This window comes from Euprymna scolopes, chromosome 8 (assembly GCF_053919585.1).
Source record: "Euprymna scolopes isolate OS-2025 chromosome 8, ASM5391958v1, whole genome shotgun sequence".
Taxonomy (NCBI): Eukaryota; Metazoa; Mollusca; class Cephalopoda; order Sepiida; family Sepiolidae; genus Euprymna; species Euprymna scolopes.
The window spans coordinates 56493480-56519788 of NC_136489.1; the positions used below are offsets into that span (position 1 = coordinate 56493480).

Genomic DNA, 26309 nt, shown 5'->3' on the forward strand with positions numbered 1-26309 from the left:
AACTGAAGCTTACATTGATCGAAACATGAAATTAACACTCGACGAGGTAAAAACAGTAGTGCGAAGAATCAGAATAATACAAATAATGAGAATGCAGAAAAATTTAGAAATGTAATCTCGCTAAATAGAACTAAAACAATTTTTTTAAAAAACGTAACTCAATCCCATAACCAAGTCATATTTTCCTATGTATTTTGTATTATTAAAGTATATAGGAAAAAAAGCTTTGATTAACTCGCATTTAGTATAATAATAGATAACAAACAGGACCCTGTGGAAATTCCAAGATGACTTCTACATCAATTTCTATAATTTACTGCTAATATGCCCCCCTCCCCAACATAAATATATGAAACTAACATGACAAGCAGCAAAATCCCACACCTTCATTATAGAGATCTTTCGATGCCAGAGAACTTTTTTTTCTGAAAGTTTATTTCCTCAGACTTTGGAATTCCCTTCATGTATCCTGCTTCTCCAACTGTACTAACATGCAGAAATTGAAATGTAATATGAACAGACAACTCCCTACTTAGAATGTCCGAATAACCCTCACCCCTAATTCATAGTAGCCCTTTACATCTCAGTGGCAACTTGCCTTGTAAAAAACATTTGGAAATAAATATCTATCAGGGCCTTGCCAGGTCGTAAAATATGCTTAAATATATTTTAATTTATGCAGAATAAATCTCACAAGTTTTTAATTATTGCTGAGATTTTTTTCAAAATGGTGAACGAAACAGTCACTTTTCAGATACTAGTCAAATTTGATTTTCATATTTAAATATAAAAGTACTGGATCAACTTATGTGATTTTTGGTCGACGATATTTTCATTTAGTTCCGGATAGGCATCATACAGATTTTTCTTTATTTTTATTTTTTTAATATAGGGAGAATTCTGAGCAAGAATCCAATTTTTATAAAAGGTATTTTAGACTTAAATAAGAAAATAAAATTTCATGACTAACAGAAAAGAAACTGTCTTGTCTGCCATTTTGAAAACAATCTATTAAAAAAATAAAAAGAGATAATTTAATTCACACAAGCAAGATTTATGTTGTAATGCCTACAAATTCCCATTAATCATTTAAAAATGATTTCTTTTTTTTTTAATTAAAATTATTTTATCAATTTGCATAATTTTGGAATATATTTTTATTTTGTCACAGATAGAGATATCATACAGATTTTTTCTTTATTTTTGCATCTAATATAGGATGAATTCCGAACAAATACTTATTTTTTGTTTGTAAAGTTTACATCAAATCATTTTACTTACCTTCAGATCTCTGTGCAAAACGCCTTTTTTATGTACATATTCGACTGCCGTGACAATCTGATCAAAAAAATCCAACACTTCTTCACAATTGCGCTGCTCTGTGTGTTTGTTCAGCCAGTCTTTAAGAGTCTCTTGTTTGCACAATTGCATCTGAATGTATAAATACATTTTTGGCCGATTTTTCCATTCAAAGTTCTCTGAAGGTTTGCTTTTTTTTTCACACGTTTCTTTTACAACGAGCATTCCTGATGTGGAATCCCTGGACAAATGCAACCGATTCGATGACAACGAAACGGCCTGTTCCCCTTTCTCGACGCCAGAATCTTTAAAAATTATACTCATAGAATCATCAGTTTTTGAATCATCAGTCTTTAATTCTTCCATGTATTTTCCAAATGGCACAGTATCACTTTCATCATTATCTTCTCCTTCATCATCACCATCATCATCTTCCGATGAGGATGTCTGTGAAGGTGATATTGGTTCGTTCATACTAAATGAACCACTTTCGTCTTCATCTGCAAACTTTCCACTGGAGAATCCATTTATTTTTGGTGTAGGAAAATCAAAATGGTTGAAGGCACGGAGTGGATTGTGTTTTAAGCATCCGCCTCCGATGTTAACTGGATGTGGAATGAATGATTCTGTTGGGCTGGTATTCTGTGTTGTGATGGACGGGGTTATAGCATCACTGGAAAAAAGAAAAACTTCTGATAAAAATCAATAATGTTTACATCATTGTGAGAGAGAGTGAGAGAGAGATTGATTTGATGGTTCATTTTACCAGCATATCAACCCTTTTGATTTAATTTATTTATTGCTCCATTAGTATTTGTTTTGTTGTTATATCGTAGCTGGAAATCTTGTGAAGTAGGCCTTTATGCCATACCTTGTTGAAGGCCTTTGATATGTCAAGAGCAATTGCCCTAGAAAGAATGTCTTTGTCAAGAGATTCGCTAATCTTATGAGATATAACCACATCTGCGGTAGATCTTGCAGAACGGAAACCATATTGCATGTCACTAAGAAGGTTATTTCTGCTAAGGTGATTGACTATTTCTCTATTTAATATGGATTCCAGCAACTTACTCATGATACACAGGAGACTTATTGGTCTGTACTGAGAGGGAGATGACTTATCACCTGAATTCTTAAATACAGGGCATACTGATGACGTTTTCCAGGGTGTTGGAAAGCACTTCTCCTTAAGGCAATGCTTAAACAGTTTCGTAAGTATGGGAGCAAGTTCTGGTTGAAGCTTTTTTAACACTATAATTGAAATGCCGTCAGGGCCAGTTGATTTACTGGAATCAAGGTTCTTGATTAGCTTGGCGACCTCATGCACAGATATTTGTATGTTACCTAGCATGTTCTGTGTTATAGGAGGAAATATGGAGAGTTGATGGCCTTCGTCGCATAGGGTAGAATTAGCTGCAAAGTTCTTGGCAAATAGTTTGGCCTTGTCTAATGCTGGTCCATTGATAATGGTTATGATAGAACGCACACTTCTGTTCAGGATCCTATTTGTTATTTGCCAAAAACGCACACTTCTGTTCAGGATCCTATTTGTTATTTGCCAAAACTGGTGGGAACCAAGCTGCTGTTCAGCTACTTTGGATTTAACAGACTGGGCATATAGCTCTCTTGCATTTTTTATTACTCTTTTACAGTGGTTGCTGGCTGAAAGCAGCTTTAGTTTCAGTGCATCTATTACATTGGTAGCTATGGAAAAAGTGATTTCTGTGCGCGATGGCAGCAGCACATTCAGGGGAGAACCATGGCTGGCTGTTAGGTTTTTGTTGGAATTTTTTAGATGGTATGAATTGGTCTATGCCTACAATTAACCATTCGGTCAGGTCTGATACTATAGAGGACACATCCTTTTTAAACATGGAATGCAGAGGTAGATCAGATATGAATGTATGGAAGCTATCCCAGTCAGCCATGGAGTATTGGTATACAGTACGGTGGAGGGGTACGTCTGGGGACTTATTACATTTCATTTTTATCTTAACTGATACGACGGAGGAGAAAGAACGGAACATGAACATAGCTCAGGGGAAGTTGAGAGAAAAAGGTCTAGGAGGCTTGCATTTGCAGATGAATTCATTTTTTACAACAGGGATATTATTAATTTCTTTGAATATATTTAAATACTGCAGATAAAATTAGCTCAATTATTAACAGGTTATATCAATCAGAGTTTCCATATGTTAATTTGGTAGACTATAAAATTAAAATAGGTGTGCTTCTATATCATACAAACGAAAATAATATTGAATATCAAGTAAAACAAATGGTACCTACATAATTGTTAGGTCTCAAACAGTAACATAACCAAAAATTATGCAAAACAATAAGGTAGAAAAATAATTATCCATGAAAAACAGTTCAGATAAGTCGAACATATTGGGTTTTGTAACAATTGGAATAAGTTTTCGGAGAAATTGAAAACTTAATTATCTCCCCTGTTCACTCTCAATTCAAATCGCCTAGACTACTTCATTTGGACATACATCGAGAACATCACCAACATGACCTCCCACAACACTAAAGTCAGCCTGATCGCTGCCATCTGCCGAGTATTTGCTGTGCTCCCGCCAGGACTTGTGGAAAAAGGATGCTCCCAGTTCCGAACCCTAATCCAAGTGGTGAAGGCAACTATATTGAATATATGTCAGCTCTACTATATAATCAAGTTACCTGAATTGATTTTTTTCAATAAAAGTTTTAAAATAAAACTGTAGTGTTGTTTTCTTTAGGGTGACAAATTTATCGTTCTACCCTGTACACTTTATCGATTACAATTCAGAAAACCATTCCAAATCACCCATCATGAATTCCGTAGTGCATATCTTTATTAGGGCAAACAACTTTCCCTCATTTTGTTGGAGATTGATTTTAAAATGTAATGATGAAGCATATTGACATTTCAGACATGGTTGTTTCTTGTTGAAACAGAAGTCGAGGAAAGCAAAAAGAATAGAGGAAGAGAATGGATTAATTACTAACCTGAATCCCATTTCTTTGTCAATTTTTTCTTGCCATCCAGACGGTGGGCACTCAAACCATGACTGGAAATAGCGAACAATTCCGACATGATCCAAGTTGGCCAATGTCGTCACTTCCCGCATCACTTTTTCTTCACTTTCACTGCTGCAAGCGAAAGATACAATCCAATTTTAATATGTCAAGGATGTAAAAGGTTGTTTCAGCTTTAACGCAAAAAATTTTAGAAACAAAACTGATTTGTTATAATGAAATGGTTGTCTTCATATAACAATTCAAACAAAGTTTTGTAGAAGATTTTTTTAAAATTTGAAAAACAAGTTTATTCTTACGATTTTGGTAAGCAAATCCTTTTCACAGCATATGAGCAGGAATCAAATTTATTTTTAGACATAAATACGACACCATATGCGCCATGGTTGAGTCTTTTTATGTGATCAAAATCCGTAGAATACCTGCAATTAAAAAAAACAACTTTTTAATTAAAATGCAAGAAAATAAAAATAAAATATTAAATATTCTCGCAAATCTAAGAAAAACTCGGTTGAATATCTGAAATAAAAAAAAAACATTTATTAAAATACAAAGTAAAAAAATATTAAATATTCTTGCAAGAAAAAGTCACGTCCATAACAAAGTTGAAAGTTCTACCATTAGTGAACCAAAGGTCATTGCAGTAGTCTTCATTTGCTTTCTTAACCACAACGGCAGAGTTAGACACAAGGTCAGTTTTTAATGTGGAGAAAATTCAGCTACCCAAAAAGGGGAACTGAATTGAGAGAAAACTTTTTAATTGTCTCAGTCTAGAAAGTTTTTCTCTTTGCTGGCAGAGAACAGAAAACTTAAAATGGTATTAGAACAGATACTACACTTTGTTTTGAGCTAAAAGGTCTTCAGGATGTTTCTGCTAATATTTTTTTAAATCCCACATTTTTTCACTAAAAGTAACTCAGTTGAAAATCCACAAATCGACTTTTCTTCTGGCAACTAAAATATTTTCATGCCTCAAAATATAAACGTTAAAGTAAGTGTTAAAATATAAATTTTATCCATGAATTTGGAAATTTTCTTTAAAAAAAACAAAAAAAAATAATCATCATCATCATTATATTAAGTTTAACATCCTTTTCACATATTGGCATGTGCTGGACAGCTTTTACAAATTGATATCCAAACTTCTTATTTGTACTTGTAACAGCATTCACTTGGAGTGAGTTGAACCGACTTGAAATGAATTCATCGCATGTCGAATCACGGCAGTCCAACCAGTTCTGTCCACTGTTGCCTCCTCAGCATACTTCAGCCATTTGCAATTCAATAATCACACATCGAAGACGTGAGGGCCGGTCATAGCTTCCAGGTTAGCTATTATCATTGCAAGCCACGTCCTCAGCTGACAACCACGCTTATTGTGCCATCTTGGTAGCCGTGTTGGCGTTATTAACTTGTGAATCAAGTCAAAAGGTGGATACCCAAAACACCAGAGCCTCTTTGTAAGAAGTGCTTCTTCAAGTCTAGGAAGCTTACATTGGAATATGGCATTTGAGACGTGAATCTCGCGAATGCATTGAAGACATCAACTGATCGAAGACTCCCAGCCTTTGAACATCAGCTACTCAAGGAGCCAGGTTTCACATCTGTAAAGAAAGATCATGAAAAACAAGGGCCTGATAGATGCGGCATTTGGCCGTTATCTAGATTTCATCCAAACAAACATGTCTCTGACCAGTTCTTTATCACTCTTATACTCAAATCTAATCTTATTTCCTCTCATGTTTTTCTTGACCTTCCATTGCCAACAAACCCTATTATCTCAACTGTGCTACTGATCTATTTTTTAAATGTAACTAAACCAACAAAGGGTACTGTTCTACACATATTTATGCTGTGTATAGTAATCTTCCACTGAGGTTGTCAGAGTTAAGCCTGTTTTTCAATGATTAAAAATTTATTGGATGATTCCCATATGATTAGACTATATACAATACATATACTTGGAGTTTAAAATAAAAAAAAATACAATATTAGTAGTAATAGTGTTTTATTAGTAAGCAATATGTTATCTTCCTTAAATTCATTCATTTACAATATTACAAAGAAAGTGAATATTATTCAAAACACTTTTTTTAAGACTGTTGTTTTATATCCAACCATCACATTTCGATTACCTACTGTAGAGGAATAAGAGAAAACAAAACTGGTTGCCAGGAAACTAGTGGTTTATTTCATCTTAGGACAGACACCTAAAGAATGGAGATACTAATGCATGCTTTTCCTCCACATTGGGCAAATGCTCACTTACACTATTGTAAGACTTTAGATGTAGATGTGTCCCTTAACCCTCTGGGGCCATGGGGATGCTGCATTATTTCATGCAGCAAGTCTTGAGCAAGAATAGGCTGATAGTGCCCATCATTTTCCAGGCTCTGAGCATATCCAGCACCTAGCATTACCAAATGGTCATGTATTTTAGTACTGGCCAAGCTTAACGTTGCTTAACTTTGGTGATCTGGTGGGGTCAAGTGTGCCAGCATGACTGTGTTGTATATGTAATTACCTACCTCATATGGTAGAACCGCTACGAGAGTGAGTAAAACATTTTATTGTATGTTCGATTACATTGTGTTACTTATTTTTGTTACATTGGTCAATGTGTTGATAAATATGTGCAATGTATTTGGATGCATTTTCCTTTTATTTTGTGTCCCTCTGGCACCAAGTGATGTATATGTTTTTTATTTGCAGAAAAAGAAAAAAAAAAAAAACTCCCAACATGACTGTCTGTTAGTAGGTCTCATTGAACTTTGTTGTTGTGAACCTGATGTGATTGTATGGCTAAAGAAGATGAAGCTAGTGGATGTTGTGCCATTGTATCTAACACTTCTGTAAGACTTGTTTTATATCTAAACATAACATCTCCATTAACTTTTTGACACTACATTAAATTTCTTGGATACATAAGAATTAAGTTACAGAAAATTGTATTGTCATTTCAAGGCTATCTCCATGACAAAGAATACAGTAAGTGAAAATAACAGATTGATTTCAAATTTAAAGACATTGTCATCGTCATCACCATCCTCATCATCAGTTTAACATCCATTTTACATGCTGACACAGCTTCAGAAACGTGCTTCCAAACTAATCTCTGGCTAGGATTTTATTTATTCTTCTTTCTCTCAAGTAGAGTTTCATCAACAATTTTCCTTGTAAAATGACCCTGCTATAATTTTTTTTCTTTTATCAAACCATTGTCATGAACTGTTAGCAACAGACAGAGGCTACCAAACTTATTAGGGAATGCATAAAACTTAGAAACATTACAATAGTTAGCCAATACAGAACTCCGAAAATGTGATAGTGACACATGTTCATTCACACAATTCTGAGGCAGAACGTTCAGGACCGCAAAACACAATGCGAAAGGAGATTGCAAGCACCAGTATGATTATACAGAGTGTCTAATGTGAATGTATATTGTAACAGGTTTGGTTTGTTCAGCCACAGCACAGAAAAGTATTTAAGCATTGCGATGGGGCAAGAACCATGAAATTATCTGTAGACTACAGAAGCAACATTCCAGTGAGAAGACAGCAGGTCTAATTCAAACGGATTATATATTCCAGAGGGAACAGGGTCGTGACAAGGAATATGTAGTATATATCTGATGCCACAATGTTGTAGACGCTCAAGAGAATCAGAGAACATCTTACCAACTCTGACAAATACTTGGGGCCCGTATTCCAAGTGGGGACCGATTATTGCATTGCAAAACCTAGTCAGCAAATGCCATCCATGAGGTATTTGGTAGCTCAGGATATACAGCATGTAAAGCTCCTTTTTAATCCTGTCCGATATATAAAACAAGTGGTCGTCAAACCAGAGATTGCTATATATTATTACTCTCAAATAGTTTTATGACATTTTGAGAATGGCACAAATGTGTCTTGAAACCAAATCCCATGAACAGGAGAGAGATATCTAGAAGACAATAGCAGAACTGTCTTTGTTGGGTTGAACACCATGCCCCAGTCCCCTGCCCACTCAGACGCAAAAACAAGCAATGGCTGCAGATATCTGATGCTGTGTAAGCGTCTGGTGTGACACCAAAATTTGTGTATCATCAGCATAAGAACTTGGGAACAGAATCAAGTAATCACAGTTAACATGAAATGTTGCACAATCGTTTGGGAAAATCTCCTTAGAATTTTGCTTAAGCAGCCAAATAAAAAGATTCCGCTTGTCCAGAACCCCCTCCCTCATAAAAAAGAATGAAAAATATTTATAATGTACATGCCTGTGACAAAAAAGAAAATCTTGTACACCAAAAATCATGTAAATTGATCAAGTAGTTTTATTTTTATAAAGAAAATCATTTTAAGCAAAGCTTTGGGGTTTTTTTTTAATACCCCCCCCCATTTCTCATGTTAAGAATGGCTTTCTAAAATCATACAAGTTTAAATTATTTGGAGTTATCTCCCCGGTTCCTTCAGATTGTTTTCAAGATTGCATCGCAATTTCATTTTCTTACTTAGAAACTGGAAAGTGCTCCGATGAACACTTGTAAATACCCCAACACTTGTAAATACCCCAACTAATCCGACAAGCAGCAAATTTCCATCATTACACTGTAAAGATTCCTAAATGCTGAAAAGCCTACTATTCATATAGTTTCCTCTCTCAAACTGCTGGACTTTGGAATTCCCTCTCTGGTCCTTGCTTCCCTAACTGTACTGACATACAGAACTTCAAGTGTAATGTGAACAGACATATCGCTGCTAAACTTCCTCTAAAGCATCGTTGGAAAATTGAGCCCAAATAGTAATCACTTACTTCAAAGTGACATTGTGCCTTATTTGGAGTGAATTAACAATTAAATAAAAAATTTTTTTAAATAAAACTACTTAATCAAATCAAGTGATTTCTGGTGTTACATAAGACATACATCTTACAAATTTTTCTTTTTTTTTTCAAATTAATTTTTTCATTGGACAAACAGCAAAAAATTTAATGAATTAAAAAAAAAAAATCACACTTCCAAAAAAATAAAAAAATAAAAAACTTGAACTTCTTACTTTGAAACATAACCAGTTGTTAGACTCAATGAATCTGGTCTTTCAACTTCGGGTTCCTTCGTTTTACTCAACGCAAGTAATTCTTCCTCGATTTTAGCTTCGTCCTAAAAAGATAAAACAGAAAAGAAAATGACTTAAATGATGAAACATAGCAAAAAATATTATTACATTTTGAAATTTTTGAAATGACGATTAAGCACTAGACCAAGAAGTCAAACAAGCTGGAACAAAAAAGGCAATACATATATCAGACAATTCCAAAGAAGACATTCCATACAGTATTTATAGAAAATACTGACTGAAACAAGCAATGTTATGTCTGTGAGAGAGAGAGAGAGATTGCAGAAAACAAAATGTAGGGCCAATCAAATTACAGATAGATTTCTGCACCTTATCAAGAATTCTCACATTCGAAAGAGACCCAATAGCTAAATATGACAACAGTGTTGTGTACATAGTCTGATAATAAGTTTGTAGAGATAGAGAATAGCCTCAGGTGTGATTCTTTGGATTACTGTTCTTATCTTGAGTGTTATTTTTACAAGGACCTGTGGCGTAGTGGATGGAGTACTTGATAAAATTCAGATGTAAAAAAAAGTTACATTTTTCTGGAGGTCGAAGGTTCAATTCTCAGTGCAGATTTCACTCAAAATAAAAATGTGAATTGCTTAGGCCTTCTACCCAGTCATGGTTGATGGAACGAGAGCATGCTACACCTGTGGATTAAATAAAGGATACCATTCAAAATTCTGTGTAGATTTCCGAGTTCAACAAGATATATCTGAAGATGGTCAAAGGTTACATCGACCGAAACATTGCGAAAAATAACGCTCAAGATGAGAACAGTAATCTTAATAAATTCAAACAATACAAAACGAGTTATATTCATCGATTTCTGTAATGCACAGCAATAGTAGATCTCGATATAAAATTAGGAACTTTATATATTCCTCTATATAGGATTTATTCCTAAACTAATAAAATTGCTAAGTGTAAGGAAGAATATTGTGGGCTGTGTTTAGTTTGATTAGTTTTTTTGTATGGGGGGGGGGATGATAAAAGTTCTTCTTGAAAATTAATCCAAAATGCCTGCAATCTTTGAATTTTTAATGCGTTATTAAACCTCAATGAAAAAATAATCCACAAAAATATGTCTCTTTGGAGTATTATTAAAGATGGGAGGGGGAGGGCATGATATGAGCACATTTTCCATTTGATAATTCAAATATTTCAGATATGCATTAAATTTGATCCATAGTAGACATTAATTAAGCTAGATTCTTTGAATTTCAATTTCTTCTTAAGACCTCTTAAGATTAAACATTTTAAAACATTTTCTAGAATTAAAATAATCTAATGGATTTGAATCAAAATTAGAATAATGATTCTAGGCATACAGTCTAGTAACATTCTATGTTGATCTAATAGCATTCTTTGTTGATTGTAATAGCATTCTTTGTTTATTCTAATAACATTCTGTAGTGATTCTAAGACCATTCTATGTTGGTATTAATAGCATTCATTGTTGATTCTAATAACTATGTTTATTTTAATAACATTCTATGTGGCGGAATTCATTTGCTCTAACTTGGAACAAGTATTATTTGGTGTGTCTGCCTCTCTTTATATACACAAACATTGTTAAAAATCACAGAAAGTTTTTGCTTAGTTTTATTTTTTTATTATTTTTATCATGATCGTTTTCTGTCATGGATGTGCATCAGAAGCAGAGACGTGTCATTGAATACCTCACAGAAATGCATTGAGAATGGTGGTGACTATATAGAAAAATAAATTCTGGAGCACAAAAGATCGCTTGTTTTAATGGTACCGCTCCCGTCTTCATAACTCTTCAACTTTTGGAATTTAAAATTTAAAAAATAAAAACGGTTCTGCTTTCAGTTTTTTTTTTTTTTTTGTTGGTGGTATTAATTCCGAGGGGTCAGCCCTTTGTAAAAGATACATCCGGTGTTATTGATGATTGTTGCCAGTCTGAAATCGATGTGTGTGTTTGCGTGATTGGTGCAAATTTCAAATCGGAGGAGTGTGGTATTATTTTTCGTAGTTGACACTCATATACTGTTAAGTGAAAGAAATATTCAAGAAATAATTTTTCCAATTCTAAAATTTGACTGTAGTCCACAAAACTTATTTTGTGGACCACCAGTGATCCATATGGATTACATTGGACACCAGAGATTTGAATCATAATTTCTTAAATTTTTCTGATCAAAGATCGTTTTGTTTTTCTATTCACCCCAAACAATGTACATTATCACAGGAATGTAAGGGGCTATTGTGAATTAGGACCCAGATTTATAGGGGCATCCTTAGTGGGGAGTTGTGCAACAAGATATTTGGGACATTCCATACCAAATCATCCAGGCTATTTCACCACCCAGCTCAGAATTTTTTTATCCTTTTGACCCTTGTAAGATATATACAAGCTATGATGAACCGCCAAATTTCAGACCCAGCAATCAATGGGAACCCTGTTTTTGAGCCCAGCCAAAATAAAGCCAAGAGGTCGAAAAAGGACAATCGCAATGCGTCATGACGTAACTACCCATCGTTACAAAATTGTAAATTTTTTTGAAAAGTATTTAGTTTCTGGCCTAGAAAATTGCAACTATGAGGGGTTTTTAACCAAGGAATCCGAAAATCAACCTTAGAAAGCCAGACAAGTTCATTTTTTGGGACTTTTTTGCCCATTTATATGCAGAGACACCTTCCACAGGAACCCCTAAAAGGGCGTAAATTTTGGGGTCAAGAAAAGACAACTCTAGGGGTTAGAGGTGATATCTGTTTTAATATTTAGAAAGCCAAAATATAGAACTTTCAGAATATATATAGGTTCATACTTGGTATTTTATTCCTTCACATTGAAATTTAATGCTGAAAGTTCACAATTTTCAAAAAATCATAGTTGAAAAAGCTCAATTTTTATCTAATGTTGATAACTATAAGAAAGTTTTATGGCCGCCTGGGTGTAAACCCATTGATTGCTGGGTCTGAAATTTGTCAGTTCATCATAACTTATGTATATCTTACAACGGTCAAAAGAATAAAAATTCTGAGGGGAGGGGGTGAAATTTCAATCTTTTACTGGATGATTTGGCATGGAATATCCCATTTGTTCACATTACATTTTAATTTCTGCAAATTAATATAGTTAGAAAACGGGGCAGGAAGGGAATTGCAAAGACAAGCAGTTTGACAAAAATAAGTGATTATAGTAAAAAGCTTTCTTGTCTCTGAGGACCTCAATAATGAAGGGGTGGGATATTGTTGCTTGTCAGGTTTATTGGGATTATTTACACTGAGGAAGCAAAAGAGCAGAAAGTTCATCAGAGTCATTCAAATGAAGCATTTGTAAAACAACGGATGCAACAGTTGAGTTAGAGATTCTTTTTTGAACTCTATCTAAGACGGAGAAACGGTTATAGTCAGCTAATGTACTTTCTGACTTTTGGCTTGGCTGCTATCGGAAGCGGCAACAAGGCAAAGCAGTTCCTTCGCTTTTTTCTCTCACGCCTATCTCTTACCTTTTTTTAATTACATTTTTCCAATCATTCTTTTTTTATTTAATAATTATTGAAAATATTTTTGGTCTTATTTATGTAAGAATTATTGAAATTAGTTTTATTATTTTTAAGAATTATTGAAAATACTTTTTGCACTTTTTTTTTTTAAAGAATTACTGAAAACACTTTTTAAAATCTTTTTTAACTATTTTGGGACGATTATGTATAAAATAATATATGTATACGTTTTTTATTATGATGTTTGAACTTTTTTCATTTGTTTTCAATAATTGTATTTTTATACTTTCATAAACGTATATTTATTATATAAATTCAAATAAAAAACTTATTTTTACAATAAAGCAACATATTTTTATAGTTTCATAATCATATTTCTCATAAAATTTAAAATAACACAAAAACTTTTATTTTTTAATGTTGTTATTAAAAGTGCAAATAAAGACTAATTATGTTATTTTTTTATTGTATACTTTTCAGTAATGTCCTTTCCTTCTATTTTATTTCAATAAATCGCTTAGCAATAGAAATACTGAAAAACAATAAAAGTGAAGGAACTGATTTGCCTTGCCACCACTTCTGGTAGCAACCATGCTGGAAGTTAGGAAATACATTAGTAGAATATAACCGGAAGAGACTAGTGCTTGGTGCACCAGCACAGATGTGCTAACTCTGTTTCATGGGTGAATGGTGGATTTGTAATGATGTAGGATGGTAAAAAAAAATAAAAGATTGAAACTTTTATTTCAGTCTTTACACACAAGTTTTGTTTGATTTTTATCGAAAATAAAAATAGAAAATCTCAATCGGAAAAATTGTAATTTGTTAATTTGACAGAAACTAACAAAACAATAATGTAAAGCAGAACAAAAAATTCTGTCTATAACATTTTTTTTTTGTTTTTGTCAGCAAACTACAATTTTGAATATGAAACAATGAATAACTTGTGAAAAGTATTTTTGAATTTTTGAGATGAGGATTGATAATTCATATTATTCAGACTACTGCTCTCATGTTGAGTGTTATCCGCACATTTCGGTTGATGTAACCTCCAACCTTTTTCAGATGTATCTTGTCAAACTTGGAACTTTGCACAAAATTTGGAACAGAATCCTTCATTTAACCCATGGAGTTAGCATGCTCTTGTTCTGTGAGCTGGGTAGAAGGCCTAAGTAATTCACAATTATATTTTTGAGTGTTGCCCGCACTGAGGATTGAATCGTCAACCTCTAGAAGAGTGTAACTTTATAACCAAATTTTACCAAGTGCTTTATCCACTACATCTATGAATTAAGTAATTGGTAAAATTTGATTGTAAGTTATATTCTTGCTAATGGGTGACACTTTTAAAGATACAATCGCAAATTATTTAGGACTTCTACCCAGTCATGGCAGTGTGACCTCACATGGCCCCACCAACAAGTCTCCGACCCAAAAAGTTGTGTGCAATGGCTTTCTACTTCATGTTCTAGTTCTGGCCGTGTCATCATTTTCTCGGTAGAAAAATAAGACAAAACACAACACAGGAAAAACAAAGACCATGATGCTTCACATATGTCAGTTTGACTCTTGAGTGTGTGTTTCTGCATGCTAAGGTTCACATATGTTCTGTCAAGACCATGTCAGTCAATTGCCGTCCGTTCAATCACCTTCAAGGCTCTCCAAATGACTAATTCCCATGGCCGTATCCAAAATCCAACTGTCCACCTCAGAGTTCAAGCCTCAACTAACTAAGTGCCTGACTGACCCCCCCCCCCACCAAGTGTTGTTCCTATTGTTCCCTACCTATGAGTCACCCGGTCACTCATTACATCCTGAATTAAGCCTTACCCTTATTTCTCTTTGTCTGCGTTAACAAATTCCTATCCATTATCTATTGATAAGTTATTTTAGTATTTACTAAACCTACTTCCTTTTCTTTTGTCTAATTAGCCTTTGTTTTTTACCTAACCCACCCCTAGCACTCAATGAAAGTGTCACAGCTGACAGAACAAGAGTATGCTACCTCTGTAAATTAAATAAAGAGTTCCATTCAAAATTCTGTGCAGATTTCCAGGGTCAATAGAAAGATACTAAAGTTCGACATCATACATCTGAAAAAGGTGACACCAACCAAAACGTAATTAAAATAACACTGAAGGTGAAAATAGTAGTCTAAAATCCAAATAATACGAATTGTGAAAGTTTTTTTTTTTTTTTGTTCAGGTATGCACAAAATCTTTGAAATCATGAAAACTAAATAAATTTACAATTTGGAACATTCATTTTGATTTGTTTTTGTTTTGTTTTTTTTAACATATGATTTATCACAAAATTATACAAGATTAATAATCGAACGAAAAGTAATTGTAGCAAGTGAACGGAGGGACACCTGGGAAGTGTGCATTGACGGCATAAAACATCCATTTATAACAGTCAAGTGCAAACGGCCCTTACCAAAATACAAGGCAGGATTTCCAACATGGATCGCAAGATGGTATTAAAAGACTCAATCTACAATGAACACAAATGCCAACAAAATGGATGATTTGAAAAGAAATTATTTAAATAAAACAATAAAATTTCAGGGTGGTTGTCCAGAATTGGCTTAATATTAAAAATAAAAAATATCTAAAAATCTTTACAATGTGCATACTCATTATGCAATGATTATATTCCAAAAGTCACATAAACTGACCAGGTTTTTTTATATATAGAAAGTCATTTGTTATCATTTTAAGCGATTAGCGGTAAATTGTAGCCATTACAAGGTTGAAAACAAACAAGAAAAATCTTGGAAGTTTAAATTGAGTTATCTTCCTTTGTTTATTCAAGATGGTGAAGTGAGACTGTCCTCACTTCCTCATAAAATTTGATTTTATTTAAAAATAAAACTACTTGATCAACTTATGTGATTTTTGGAACATGACATTTTTGTTTTGTTATGGGTACATACAGCATACATATGTTTATTTATTTTTATATTGTAATATAAGAAGAATTGTACACAAGAACCAAATTCAGTATAAAAAATAAATGCAATATAAAAAAATTAGGCTCAACCAAAACTCGATAATAGAAAGATGATGTGAAAAGATAACACTACATTATTCATTTGCAACATTTAAGAAAAAAAAAGTTATTTATATTTTGGGATTATGAATTTAGAGCTGTTAGACATTATTATGACTTGGAAATTAATTTTCAGATTAAGTTTCAGAACTCACATACTTACATTTCTATTAAAAATTAATTTCTGTAATCCAAATGCATCATAAATGAGGAGGTAAAGAAAAATTGTTTGACTGATTTCCCTTTTAAGATAATTTATATAATTTCAACGGCTAACTGTTCCAAAAAGAAAGAATGGCCTGAAAATAGGGGATCATTTTACATTAAATCTATAAGCAAAACTGATCCCCAACTCTAAATTGTGTTTTTTTCTTTTTTCTGCAAAGGTTTTTTGACTGTTCACATGTAATCACTTAAAAGAAGAAGAATCTTATTTATATATTTTTCAATTGGCAATTATAAGTCTCTCTCTCTCTCTCTCTCTCTCTCTCTCTCATATATATATATATATATAGAGAGAGAGAGAGAGAGAAAGAGAGAGAGAGAGAGAGAAAGAGAGAGAGAGATTTTGTTAAGTTCCTATTTACAGTGTAGAATGAAATAGCTTTAGTTAATGAGCATAGGTTTTCCAGGGTTAATAAATAAATTTATAATTATTTTCATTTTAAATAATGTAAAGGAAGAACAAATGTCTTTATTCTCCAAAGAATTTATATATTTTTATGGGGAAATTTCATAATTTAAAAAAAAATTTGACAGCTCTTAAAACATTTAAAAAAAGTAATTTTGCTAATTGCCAAATATAATTTGAGAAAATTCTTTACACATTATATCCGTTTCTGATCAATACATAGCACAAACTAAGTGTGTATATTTAAGATTTCAACACTTCCTTTAAGTGCAATTGTTATGAGGAATATTAATTCAACTGAAAAAGATTTTTAAATTTTTAATGAAAAAATATTTTTTTTAATTTACAAAAAAAGAACCAAAACATTTTTTATATAAAATGTTTCTTTTTTTGTTTTGCTTTAAGTGAGATAAAAATGATTTTAACCAGTAATGGTTGATCAGCAAAATTTGATAAAATCGATTTTTATTTTTAATTTCATTTCTACTCAATAATTTTTCATAATTTTTGGTATAGAAACCTATTTTTGTCTGATATGCAAGTATATCACAGGTTTTTTATTTGGAATGTGATTTTCACCTCATAATTTTTATGCACCCCAAAACAGCAAAAAAAAAAAAGAAGAAGAATTATGAAGCCAGACAACGAATATATAAAAGTTGGTTTATTGAATCAACCCACATTCTATTTCTATAAAAGATGTTAAATTCTCTGCCCACATTTGCATGAAGTCAGAGGTTACAGAACTTCAAATTTTGCTGGAATATAAAATCTGATTTTCATCTGTGCCCCTATAAGCACCAAAATTTTTTATATAATTTTTTTTTTTGTAAGAAAAAAAAAAAAAGGAAATAAATCAAGAAAGAAAAAAAATAATGATTCCAAACAAAAATTATCATTCAAGAAAATGAAAGTTTTTACCTGTTCAGGAGGATTTGTGATATTTGGCAGAGTATCATCCGAATGTTCTTTCCTGGAAGCTTCAAAACGTGCACAGCAAAATACAACTAAATTAAACACAACAGCAGTAATGATGCTAATAAAAGCCACTTCTTTCCTGGAAAATTAAAAGAGACAAATCTATATAAATAAAACAGTGTATGTATATATGTATGTATGGGTGTGTGACTCTGTCTGTCTGTTTGTTTGTCTGTGTGAAAATATTTAATCGATAAACTTAAACTACTGAGTCACATAATACTGAAATTAATAGGAAATAGTAATCATACACTAAGAATGGTTTATAACAAGTAAAATCTTCGTTTGGATGGATGAATATATGAAATATGTCAGCAATTTGAAATGCAAAATGTTCCTTTCAACTTGCTGACATGTTTCTATTACTTTTGTGCATGCACAAATTCATTCATAGCTTGAAGTGGTTTAATTTTAAATCTTTCTTATCTATTTGTCAAACGGTAGGAAATGCAGCTGAAGTGCTAAATGGTTTCGTTTCAATTTAGCTGATAGCACTCAAAGCATTTTTTTTAACTTTTGAAATCAGTACTATATATTAGGTACAATATAACGGATTGTAATAGTTTCTTCTGTTGCCTACAGATTATTTCATAGTTCTTGCTCCACCCCAATGCATTGTGCTATGGTTTAACAAACCAAATCTGTGTTGATATACATTCACATTAGACCTTCTGCATAATCTGGTGTTTGCTCAGAGATGTACTGGCGATCTCCTTTCGTATTATGTTCTGCAGTCCTGAACATGCTGCCTCAGAATTGTGTGAATGAACTGTTGCATTTTTAAAGCTCTGTATTGGCTATCATGATGTGCGTGAGTTTTATGCATTCCCTAATCAGCTTAGTAGCCTCTGTCTATTGCTAACAGTTTTATGACCATAATTTAATAAAAAAAAAAAAAAGAGAGAATTAGCTGTCATAATACAAAATCTGCATGAATCAAAATATATTTAAGCGTATTTTATGACTGGGCAAGGTCATGCGTCCCCCCTTCCCCTGCTAGTATTTAATAAAAACCATATGATAAGTTTATTAATGTTTTGTTTGAGTATCAAAAATATTATCCCCTTTCCCCTAACTAAATCATATTTTTTTGTTTTGTTTTTAACCATTTTTAGTTTAAATTAAATTCAAAACTTCAATCAATTTTGAAGGCAAAAAAAATGTTGAAAGAAAACATTTATAAAGCTATAAAAAAAAAAAACAAGTGAAGCATGCTTGGTCCCCGTGAGTGCACAGTGAACAAGGCATAAAAAAAAATGACTAAATTCAGCATTGCCCCCCTCCTTCCCCATTTAGCCCCAAAAGTCCCCAGGGGGCATCAAATCCTAGTAAAAACGAATAAACGGTGTAGTTTTAGGTCTTAACATATGTAAATTTTAATTCTGCATGATGCAAAAAAAGAAATGACTAAGTCCATCATTTGCCTGCCCCTCAATTTAGCCTCCAAAGTCCCCAAGGCTTTAGCATATTTAAATTTGAGTTCAGCACCATGCAAAACTGTTAAATAGACATACACAGAAAATTTGGGACAAATATGGTAAAATAGTCCCAAAAATGGAGTGTTTTTATTAGCCCTAAAAGAGCCGCTGAGTTATAACCCAAGAGTTATCACAAAGTGTAGACAAACAAAATTATATAGAAATCAGTTAGTTACAACTTTTCAGAAAGTTTTATAAAAATCCAATTTTTTTGAATAAGCACAAAAGTGTCAATTTTAGCCATTTTAATCCAAAAGGCACCCCTAAGGGGGCAACCGGAGTTTTACTGAAAAATCCGTTCAGTTACATTATTACTCATATCATGTTTAATGTTTGTGCAAAATTTAAAAAAATTCCAAGGTGGTTATTGAGAAAAGTGCAAACAGACAAGGGTGAATTTACAGGTCCCCCATTCTTTTGTCAGGGGACCAATAATAACCCATGTATTTTATTGCCGATATGTCAAAAAATCAAGTTTAATTATTAAATTAAAAAAATCATATCTTATTGCTGCCATTAAATATAAAGTTTTATAAATAAATAAATAAAATATTTTATTAAGTTTCAATGCAACAAAAATAAATTATTGATCTTTTTATTTTCAGCAAAGAAAATTCTGAATTTTTTTTTTTCTTATGATTGTTTTAATTATACTTATTCAAAAAAGTTTTTTCCAGTTTATATAAATAGCACAATAGTGTAGAACTAGCGGTATGAATACTTTTCTATCACATGAACCGATAACCCAGAAAACAATAAATACATTGTGAACATTATGAATATCTTGGTGGTAGACTGAAACTATTGTATGGAAATTAATGATTATTTTTTTTGGTGAATTTATAAGAGTTTGCTCTCTACATTCAAGGTGATTCATGTAGAACTGTATACAAATATGCTTGTTAATGAGGACATCTATAAATAATATAAAGGTGATAATTACAACTCTTTTCTACTCTTTTATTGTCACTTGGACATATTTAATGTTTGTTTTTTTGTAAACTCATAGATACCCAAGCTAAAATGCTATTGCTTACCCCCTCTTTTTTTTTTTTTTTTCTATATTCAATTTGGTTTATGTGAAGATTTTTTTACAAAGCTCCAATCTATTCTAGTTAATAAAAATATTCAAACAAACATACTTAAGGCTATTAAATTGAAAAAAAATCCACATTTTATTGCTGTCGTTAAATATAAAGTTTTATAAAAGAATAAATAAAATATTTTATTAAGTTTCAATGCAACGAAGATAAATTATTTCTATTCTTTTTCATCCCAAACAAAGCATATTGCCACATGTATATAACGGTTCATGTCTAACAAGGAACTGTGGAGAGTTGAGCAGCAAGATGTTTGTTCAGATTACATTTAAACCTCTGCAAGTCAGGAAAGCAGGAGAAAGAGAATTCCAAAGGCTAGTAGTCTGAGGGAAGACACTATTAGAGTCAAAGATTTTCCAGTATTTAGAGACCTCAACAGCGAAGAGGTGGGACTGCAGCTTGTTGAGAGTATGTAGATTGAGGGAGTTCATCAGAGCACATTAAAGTACTTGTAAAACAAGTACAGGAATGCAAAAATCATAATTATTGATAATTTAAAAAATGACTGGCTGAGTGAGAAATAAACTGTACGAACAAGACCAACTTAGATAAAATTTTAGAACATTTTTATAAATTTTTAGTGTTAATGCTTGTGTTCTATTAAAATGATCCTTATTTTTTACCAATTTAAAAAGTTAAAATTTATTTTTTTAATTTTTATAAGATGATAAAATCTAAGGGAACTTTTTAAAGCGAGAAATAAATTTAGTGACACATCCATTTTTCCAAGTAAATTTTTTATTTTTTATAACCAAAAAAAAAACAAAAAAAAAAACAGATTTTCATCTTGCAAATAAAAATATTTCAAAATGATAAAATTTAGTGATAGAAAATGTTAAGTGTTTTTACAATTATAAACAATTCTAACCACCATATCATTAGAGAGAGAGAAAAAGAAAAAGGGTTAATGAAGGAGAGAAAAATTCCAACAAAGAGACAAATAATTATTATATATATATGTTTCTATATGTAATTTATACTACTTGGGATAGTAATTACATATAAGTAACAAAGTTAGATATAAGTAACAAAGTAAATTACATATAAGTAAATAACACAAAGTTTTCATTAAGCTAGCTCGATAGTGCAATATTAGAGTTATAAATATTTTTGTAAATTACCAGCTTACAAGAGATAGATACTCATACTGTTGCTCATTTTCAAAATGTTAGGCCTTTATTGGTAACAACTTGTGTACAATTGTTTCGGCCCAATGTTGGCATATAAGTATATAATAGTTCATTAGTTATAGTTTTGTACAAATGGGCAAAATTATATATTTATTAACAAATATGCTTGTTAATTAGAACAGCTATCAATAATATTAAGGTTATAATAACATTTTTATAAATTTATTTTAGTTTTATTTATTACTTTATATTAAAATAATCCACTTTTCTACCAATTTAGAAGTTTGACATTTAATTGTGGGTCGGCATTTTTAAAAGAAAAAGGAATCTTTTTTAAAGTGAGAAATAAATTTGGAGATACATTTATTTTTCAAGTAAATTTTTGATTTTCAATATTTGATTAAAGAAAAAATTTTCCTACTAAAATGACAAAATTTATTGAAGGCAAATTTGAATCTTTTTCTACAATTATAAACAATTCTTACCACCACATCATTAAAGATGACGGCCGGACATTTTCAAAAATGCTCTTATAATCTTCTCCAGTTTCTTTATCTTTGTCGGGCAAACTGGGGGTGAAATCTGGAAAAAGGTAATAGCCATCATCTGAAAGAAAGAAAAAAGATTAATGAAAGAAATAAAAATTCTGACTAAACAAATAAAGAAAAGAGTAATGTTAAAACTCACAGAAAAATGTTCGCAGTTTGGAGATTAAAAAGAAAAAGTATCGATTGTCATTCATTCTTACAAAACAAAATTTTATCCGTTGATTTGATAAGGAAAAAAAATCAATAATTTCAGGTAAAAAAAACAAAACAAATATTTTTCATTTCCTAAAAAAAAAATTAAGAAAATGAATATCTGTTTTGTTTAAATTCAGAATATAGTTGCTTCTCATTTGGTTATTATTTTTAGTTTGTTTTTAGTTTTTGCAAATTTTCACCTGAAAGCAAAAAAAAAAAAAAAAAAAATTAATGCTAAAAATAGTGATGTAATTTGCTGCTTTTATTTTGGTAATGACTTCATAATCTAACACATCTGATAATGTTATCACATCCAATTCAAATTAGGTCAGATATTAGGACTTTTCCATCATAGTTTTTTTTACATTTGAAAAATAATCTCGTTTCATAACAGTGATTTTAAATTCATTTTTATATTTTCCTTGCATATTTATTTACAATACTACTACAAAATCAAACCAAACAAAAACATTTTAGTTGGATGCAAATCAACAGATAAACAAAAAGAAAATGATGAATTTTGTGATAATCTATCTGCAAGTTTTGGATTTTATGAAAACAAAAATGTCAGCTTCTGATTGGAAAGTGAGAAAATAAATTAATTCTGTTTCCAATCCATCAATCCTTTGAGGCCGCCATTTTGGACATGACTGCTTTCTTTAATCAGACATTTTATCAATTCATTTGGATTATTATTTTTTTTAATTATGGAAATCCTTCCATATGAGGCATGAAATCATTTGATGTAAGGAGCTAAATAAATAAAGAATACTACTTCAAGGTATAAAACCAGCTAATACTAAGTGTGACATGAATAGATTCCAACCCAAAAAACAGCAATCCTTTGTAAGATTTTATATATATATATATAAAACCCTTTGTCAGAAATATCACCATTGAAATGTGAGGACTAAAGCACAAAATAACGAAAGTAAGAATTATAAGGCTGCCATTACCATTTGTTTGGATTTAATTACTGATGCTACAAATTAAAAAAGGATTTTGTTTTATGATCAACCATTATTTTGTATTCTTTACATTCTTGGCTCATTGTAAAATTGTAATTCAATTTCATTATTATTCTTTTATCTATAATTAGTGCAATTCATCCAGCATTACCTGTGTAATGATATATTGCTGGTTGGAAGGTTTTTTAGGAAAAATAATTTCAAATATTGACATGTTTACAATTTTTGCCTCTGAAGTAAAAAATAAAATTTCCAATATGAGATAAAGTAAAAAGAAAAACTGTCAGTGCAATGTTGTTCTTAAAAAAATTTGTTGATGCTATGTTTCCACAACATGACTAATTTCTTTGTTTTTTTTTTTTATTTAAAAAATGCCAATAAAAATAATTACTTAAATGTTTAAACCTTTATTGAATACATTTTTTATGAAGAAAGTTTTACTAAATTTTATTTTTGCTTTATGAAACAAACTATTAATTTTTACAAAATGAATTTCTTTTATGTTTTAATTTCAGTTTTTTCATGGACCTAAATCAAAAGAAAATTTCAATGTCTTTCAATTGTTTAAAATATTTAACCCATTAAAACTTATTTGAATACTCTGTTTAAATATTGATTTTTTTTAACAGATGAACAAACATCAACTTTTAGATAGAAAATAAAGATGTCTAACATTTTACTTATATTTTCAACTGATTGTGGCAATAATGCTCGAATGTATAAATATTATTATTATTCATTGTCATGAGTACGTTAGATGGTATATATACTCCCCCTCTTACTCATCTCTTCGATTTATAATATAGAATTATTAAGTGTATATGCAATTTTATGTCATCTGAAGAAAGAATAACCTATTGACTTTAGATATGAGAAATCTAAAAATATTTTTGGAGATATTCTCTTCTTTTTTAAGAAAAAATATGAAAGTGTAATTTTATTATTGTCCAAAAATATAAGATTTTGAAATTAAGGAAAAAAAACCCCGAACAAATTTAAGATTTTAAAAATAAAAATTTGGCCTGTTTTTAGAAGGATTTGTACAAAGTGAATTTGTTATTTTGCCCCAAATTAAAGTTTTCACAAAATGTTACATTAAACAAAACATTAAGAAACAAGCATACTAAAAAAAGAAAAATCTCAGTGAAATGATACAAATAAAATTTTTGGAGATTTAAAGATCAATTCCCAAAGTCAATTTTATTTCATTTAAACATGTTTATATAATATTGGGAACATGTGAAAAATCACAGTTCCAAATAAATTATCAGAAAAACTATTTGATATAGTTATCTACACCAAAAATTAGGAAAAATTATCAAGTAGAATTTAATAAAAAAATCAAATTAGTTTTATCATATTTTCACAATCCGCCATTGATAAGGGTAGGAGGTACTTGTACAGTTTAATCAAGACATAAAAAAATAAAAATGTTGAAAAAAAGTTATATTGTATGTATCCGTTATGAAATTAAAAAAAATTTTTTTTATTACATTTTCACCCCAAGCAAGGCACATTGCCACTTTGGTGTAGGGGGCTACTATCAGGGGCAACAACTACTGGGGCACTACGTTGGGATTTGGGCAGCAAGATGTCGGTTCACGTTACACTTGAACTTCTGCATGTCAGTACAGTTGGGGAAGCAGGGACCTGGAATGGAATTCCAGAGTCTAGCTGTTCTGGGGAAGAAACTACTGGAGTAGAAAGATCTTTTACATCTAGGGATCTCTACTATGTGGAGGTGGGATTTAGCTGCCTTTCGGGTTTTTCGAGAATGTCTACGTCGTGGGGGCACAAGTGTCTGCAGTTCGCCAGAGCATTCACCATTAAAATACTTGTAGAACAGGCAGAGGGATGCAACGTTTCGTCGATGGGACAGAGGCTGAAGCTTAGATGACACTTCAGGGCCTATCAGATTGGCGACTCTCTTTTGGACCTTGTCTAGGAGTGAAAGACTAGTAGCAGATGCACCAGTCGAAATGTGACAGCAATACTCCATATATGGGCGAATGGTGGCTTTATAGAGGTACAGGATACTTTCAGGTGTTAGTAGTTCTCTAGCACGGTAGAGAGAGCCTACTTTCCTCGCAGCGGCCCTGGCAATGCTTTCAATATAATTGTTCCAATTCATGTTTCCTGTGAACATTAGGCCAAACAGTTTGAAAGATGTGCTCTCAGATAAAGAGTCACTGGCCATTGCTATTGGTGGCAGAGAAGGTTTCTTGTAATTATTGAAGGAAATCAGTTTAGTCTTGGCAGCATTGAATGTGACCATTCATTTTTGTCCCCATTCCACTACAGATTGGAGGTAATCCTCTAGTGTTTTTGCCATTTCTTTAGATATGTGTGCATTTGTTTTCCTGTCATGCCTGTTATAGAGTGTGGTGTCATCAGCATATATACCCATCTCAGAGGCAATTTTGTCGGGGAGGTCATTAATGAATATTAGGAACAATAGAGGCCCAAGGATAGACCCCTGGGGCACTCCCACATTTATATCATATTGTTTCGATGTACGACCGTCGAGGACAACCTGGATTTTTCTCTTATCTAAGAAGGATTTAATTATGTTAAGTATTCTACCAGTGATACCGTATGATCTAATTTTCCTGAGAAGACCCTCATGCCATACCCTGTCAAAAGCCTTGGATATATCGAGAGCTACCGCTCTACCTTCCCCCGCTTTGTCCAGTGAATGGTATATACGTTCAGAGATTACAGTGAGGATGTGTGCTGTGGAACGGGCTTGTCTAAATCCATATTGTTTGTCAGTCAGAAGTTTAGCATCTTTAAGGTGCCAGACTAGAGCATGGTTAATTATGGTCTCTAATATTTTGGCGAAAAATGGGAGGAGGCTAATGGGGCGATAATTTGATGGGTCAGTTCTTTCGCCAGAATTCTTGAATACTGGTACCACAGAAGCAGTTTTCCAACAGCCCGGAAAGCAAGATTCATTAAGACATTTGTTGTAGAGTTTGGAGAGAACTGGAGCTACTTCGGCTGAGCACTTTTTTAATAGCACAGCTTGGATGAGATCGGGTCCACATGCCTTTGAAGTGTCAAGGTTTTTTATGATAGCATGCACCTGAGCAGGGGTGATTTTTAGATCGTCTAGCATGGCGTCTGTCCGCAAAGGAAAGTCAGGCAGGGGGTAGTTGGAAGGGTCCAGTGTAGAGTTTGAGGCAAACCGACTGGCAAGCATATTAGCTTTGTTGGTTGCTGAGTAAACAACCTCGTGATTGTTGGTTAGTGGGGGAATTGTAATTGGCCATTATTTACTAATTTTTGTGCTTAGATGCGTTTTTTAGTGGTTTCAGTAAATT

General features: G+C 32.1%; 1 protein-coding gene across 2 annotated transcripts in view; it reads right to left on the reverse strand.

Moving 5' to 3' along the window:
• Window positions 1–26309, reverse strand: part of LOC145283578 (eukaryotic translation initiation factor 2-alpha kinase 3-like) — a 131824-nt gene that overhangs the window by 25799 nt on the left and 79716 nt on the right. For both annotated transcript variants that reach the window (XM_080132496.1, XM_080132495.1), the window contains exons 10-15: window positions 21761–21881; window positions 17511–17646; window positions 9366–9469; window positions 4623–4745; window positions 4294–4437; window positions 1282–1972 (exon numbers count right to left, since the gene is read on the reverse strand). In XM_080132496.1, the coding sequence (XP_079988622.1) occupies window positions 1282–1972; window positions 4294–4437; window positions 4623–4745; window positions 9366–9469; window positions 17511–17646; window positions 21761–21881 (1319 nt within the window). The remainder of the gene's footprint in view (window positions 1–1281; window positions 1973–4293; window positions 4438–4622; window positions 4746–9365; window positions 9470–17510; window positions 17647–21760; window positions 21882–26309) is intronic.